Raw genomic sequence first — 5,018 nt, 5'->3', positions numbered from 1 at the left:
AGATTAAAACTTTCAATTAGATGGTCTCTTCTATTTCTGTTATTTCCGCGAGTTAGCAAACTCCCTCAAACATAGACAACAGCGAAAGTGCGAATCACTAAAATGTTGTCATCCTCAACCTCAAGGATCACTTTCATTTTTAGGTATTCTCTTCTCCAAATCCCTAATTTTGTTTCTTTCCCTTCCTCTTCATCCCTTCACTCTCATTCTGAGCCCCCATCCACTCGCCAAGTTGATGAAGCTGTTGATTCCTTCACTCGCATGCTCTCTATGCGTCGTACTCCTCCCATCATCCAATTTAACCAGATTTTGGGTTCCCTTTCCAAGACGAAGCATTTCCACGCCGCCGTCTCCCTTTTTCAGCAATTGCAAGCCAGGGGAATTGCGCCCAGCATAGTCACTTTGAATATCTTAATCAATTGTTGCTGCGGCATGGGTCGTATGACGCTTGCTTTCTCTGTGTTGGCCAAGATTTTCAGAATGGATTATCAACCTGATACGGTAACATTGAATACACTCGTTAAAGGTCTCTGTCTCTGTGGTAATGTTGAAAAAGCAATGCACTTTCATGACAGAGTGCTGGCTCATGGATTTCACTTTAATGAAGTCACTTATGGGACCTTAATTAATGGGCTCTGTAAGACGGGGCACACATCAGCTGCTATTCAAGTGCTGAGAAGGATCCCACGGCATGGGATTGTTCCTAATGTCTTCATGTACAACTCAATTATTGATAGCCTCTGCAAGGATACACTTGTAAGTCAGGCTTTTCATTTATTCTCTGAAATGCTTGCTAAGGGAATTTCTCCCGATGTTATCACATACAGTTCTCTCATTTTTGGATTGTGTCTTGAGGGTCAATATAAGGAAGCCATTGATTTGTTAAGTGATATGGTGCTTAGAAACATTACTCCAAATGTTCGTACCTATAGTATTTTGATCGATGGGCTATGCAAGGAAGGAAAGATCAAAGATGCTAAGAGTGTATTGGCTGTAATGGCAAAACATGGTGTGAAACCAGATGTAGTTACTTATACCAGCTTAATGGATGGATATTGTTTGGTTAATCAGGTAAATAAGGCAAAATATATATTCAACACAATGGCCCAAATTAGAGTGTCACCCAATGTTCAAAGTTACAGTATCATGATTAATGGCTTGTGCAAAAGTAAAAGGGTCGATGAAGCCTTGAATCTCTTTGAAGAAATGCGTCGTAAGTACTTGGTTCCAAACACGGTAACTTACAACACTCTTATTGATGGCTTGAGCAAATCAAAGAGAATCTCTTGTGCTTTGGAGCTTCTTGTCAAGATGCACGAAAGAGGTCCACCTGCTGATGTAGTCACTTACAATTCCTTGTTGGATGGGATGTTCAATATCAAACAAGTTGACGAGGCACTTATGTTATTCAAGCAAATGAAAGAGAGTGGCATTGATCCAGATATATTCACGTATAATGTACTTATTGATGGCCTATGCAAAGGTGGAAGACTTATTGTTGCAAAAGAGATTTTTCAAGATCTTTCCGTGAAAGGCTATCCTCCAAATGTGAGGACATACACTATTATGATCAATGGGCTCTGCAGAGAGGGCTTGTTTGAAGAAGCATTGGCCCTGCTGTCGGAAATGGAACACAATAGTTGCTTACCAAATGCTGTGACTTTTGAAACTGTTATTCGTGCTTTGTTTGAAAAAGATGAGAATGACATGGCGGAGAAACTTCTTCGGGAAATGGTTGCTAGAGGCTTATTGAATTGATAAAAGAAGGTAAGATACATCAACTCAAATGGAAATTACATCTCATTGTTGCTAAATATGTATCATAGTTTTGTAAATTGTGTCTGTTGGGTCAGAGGACTTTGGCAATGCCATAACATTAATTAATTTTGCACTTTCGATTTGCAATTGCTATCATCCTTTTTAATTCCACTACTTTATTGATTCTTTAGATGATAGTGTAACTCTTCTCTAGACTTTACCAACTCACTCTACTACGATGAATGGTCTTTGGTAACAAATGAGCAAATCTTTCTTAATTTTGTTGAGGCCTAAAGTTATTGTTTGGTAAGAGTTTCTGCCTTTCTGGACCAAAAATGTAAAGACAGGAGAGATAGAGATAATTGGACAAATTTTGTCTTAGGGAAGAGAAACTTTGTGCATTTCTCTGTCTCCTTTTCAAATTGGTCTGTGTCCTCTAATGATTGCCAAATGGGGCCTTAGTGTAACTACATGCTTTTCATCTCTACCTCAAGCTCCTCTCTTTCGTATGGGTGATCAGTTCCGATATTCTGCATGTATTTAGTTTTGCTGCTAAGCATTTGTTTGGCATTGCAATATATTCATTTTTTATGACATGTTGCAGGCCGAGTGGATGGTGCCTGAAGTGTTAAGAAATGAACCTTCAAATGAAAAGTAAGCTCAGTTATCATTGGTTTTCATCATTAAATTTTTCTTTATTTTGCTTGTGGAGGAGGATTTCATAGTCTGTATTCCTCTCTAACCTGAATCATCTGGCATAGGGAAAAATAAGTTGGAATTTTTATTACATATAACTGTTGTTCTTTGGCTTCCTTGTCTCGTCGTTATTCTCATTGGTTTTGCCACCCTTGTAAGGCATTCATAATTTTGTGATTATAACAAGTGGTGATTGGATATCCAGGTGCGATGTTTATACTTTGGAGTCATATTATGGGAGCTCTCTACTTTGCAACAGCCCTGGGGTGGAATGAATCGATGCAAGTTGTGGGTGCTGTCGGTTTCCAGCATCGTTGCCTTGTCATTCCAGATGATATGGACCCTGTTATCACGGATATTATCAAGCAATGCTGGCAGACGTGAGTGTACTCTTCAATCATTTTATCTGTATTCTAAGATATCAGAACTCTTGCTTATAGCATTCTGAAAACCGCTTTTTCTATTGGATATGAATAATCACATGAAAGGAAATACACATTTGATCTTGCCAAGGTACAGTTTTGTTTCAATATAACCATTTTTTTAATAAAAAATCCTTATAAAGTGCAAGCCAGTTTCAACAAACCCCTGTAATGATGACTCGTTGTTTTCTCTAAAAGAGTTTTACGCACGATAGGGACTTGATTACACAATTTTTAAACTAGAAGACTTGGTTGAAAAATATTTGTATAGTATATGGACTTAATTAAAAACTTCTAGACTATAGGGATTTGTCGAAAATATTTCGCATATACAGGGATGCCCTTGCAAATGTTTAAAGCTTTAGGAACCTTTATAATACTTAACCTACAATCATGGTTGTTGTGACTATATGATACTCATTGGTTCTAAAGATTTGTATGGTAGAGATCCAAAGTTGAGAACGAAATAATGGCGGCCCTGAAGCAGTTGCACAAGCTGATCATTGGTTCTCAATCTGAAGTGTCGAAACCAGGTAGGCATGCGAAGGCTCAGTCATCAAGAGTTGGTGCAGACTTCTATATCTTTTTCCATTTTTGCAGATAAAGAAAATGATGGGAAGACGAGTTGTATAGTATTTTTGCTCATTCAGTCCTGTGATTCTTTTCAGTCTTGTCCCTTTTCTTTCCTTTTTTTTTATTTCTTTCTTCCCATTTACTTTTATTATTATTATTATTATTTTTTTTGCAGTGGAGTCATTATTATTTTGTACCATTTGTTTGTGTACACAATTCTTTGTAATTTGCTGTAATCAATTCTAAATTTTGATGTGCATAAATTATGAGATGTTGCAGTTGTAGCTTGAATGGAAGAAAAATTGATAATGCGTGGAAATTGTTTGGTGCTGTAAATGCAAATTGGATAAATTTTTTATTCTTTTTTTTTTCCATTTTTTAATTTGGATGGGGCCAAGTGTTATATGTCTAAGCCTTAGTTTGGTAAAATTTAAAAAAAAAAAGTGTTTTTAACTGAAAAGCTCAAATTTTTTATTTTGCATTTGGTAAATAAAAAAATTATGTACTCATAATTACAAATTTTAAAAAATAAGAGTATTTTAAAAGGATCTAAGATGAAATTTTTTAAAAATAATTTTGTTTATTAAAATTAAAAAATTTAATATAATTTCATATATTAATTGATATCTAAATATAATTTTTATATTAATGTATATTATAATATATTTAAATGTTAAAAATTATTTTATTAAATGTTATTGTTATTTGTGTTTATTGAAAATTGTTTTTAATTTAATTTATTAAATATAAATATTATAATTTTTAAAAGATTTTCTTTTAAAATTAACTTTTATAAATTATTTTAAAAAAATAAAAATTTTACTAAACAAAGCTTAACTCCTTCACTCTTCTTGTTCGAAAAAATAATATTATTTATATTTTTATCAAACTCGTAAAAATGATGTCTTTTGGTTTGAATTTAATGAATAAAAAAGTATGAAAGTACTTTAGTATTTTATTAATTATATGATGTTATATTTGTAAAAATAATATGAAGTTATTTAAAAAATTATATAATTAAATAAAGATATAAAATAATTTATATTTTCTGTATATTAAAATTAAATGCTTTTTATTTTTTAAAATGATTTTTTTTAGCGGATCAAACATAAATTTTTTAGTTTAGTCAACATTTCTTCTTTTTAGAAAAGTGATTGAGAAGCCAATTCAAAGTTCAAACAGATTAATTGTAATAACAAAGAGAAAATATATCTTTTCAATTTATTTTTCTTAATTAATGTTATAAAATAGACTTACATAAAATTATTTTTATATAAAATTAATAGTTAAAAATTTTTAAATAACATAATTAAATTTATTAAATTATCTAATAATTTTTAAATATTATTTTCATAAAAAAAATTGTATGTAAAGTTTTTTTTATAAAATATAATTTTTATCGGTACTTTTTAAGTGAAATAAAAGAAGTAAAGAAAATATGATACTATGCTAATGAAACTTTTTTTTTTCTTCACATGATGAACTGAGCTGGCATACTCTAGAACAGACACATTTATCTAGTCTTAGGACAGTTTTTCTGCTTCATTACAGAAGTTTTATTTCCTCTAT

The 5,018-nt window shown here is 32.2% G+C and overlaps 1 protein-coding gene across 3 annotated transcripts; it reads left to right on the top strand.

The window, feature by feature from the left end:
* Positions 1 to 3,768, top strand: LOC112750892 (uncharacterized). 3 transcript variants are annotated; one of them, XM_025799814.3, is made up of 4 exons: positions 1 to 1,767; positions 2,363 to 2,412; positions 2,660 to 2,834; positions 3,322 to 3,768. In XM_025799814.3, exon 1 carries the CDS (start codon positions 103 to 105, stop codon positions 1,756 to 1,758), a length of 1,656 nt encoding a protein of 551 aa, XP_025655599.1. In that variant the 5' UTR covers positions 1 to 102; the 3' UTR covers positions 1,759 to 1,767; positions 2,363 to 2,412; positions 2,660 to 2,834; positions 3,322 to 3,768. The 3 variants fall into 3 exon arrangements, with proteins under 3 accessions (XP_025655599.1, XP_025655598.1, XP_072073037.1); XM_072216936.1 differs by having other exon boundaries at positions 23 to 1,767; positions 3,309 to 3,768; XM_025799813.3 differs by having other exon boundaries at positions 14 to 1,767; positions 2,660 to 3,768.
* The last annotated feature ends 1,250 nt before the right edge of the window (positions 3,769 to 5,018 follow it).

Source organism: Arachis hypogaea, chromosome 15 (genome assembly GCF_003086295.3).
Source record: "Arachis hypogaea cultivar Tifrunner chromosome 15, arahy.Tifrunner.gnm2.J5K5, whole genome shotgun sequence".
Taxonomy (NCBI): Eukaryota; Viridiplantae; Streptophyta; class Magnoliopsida; order Fabales; family Fabaceae; genus Arachis; species Arachis hypogaea.
Note: the sequence above shows the minus strand (reverse complement) of the source record. Positions and strands in the feature narration are given on the sequence as shown.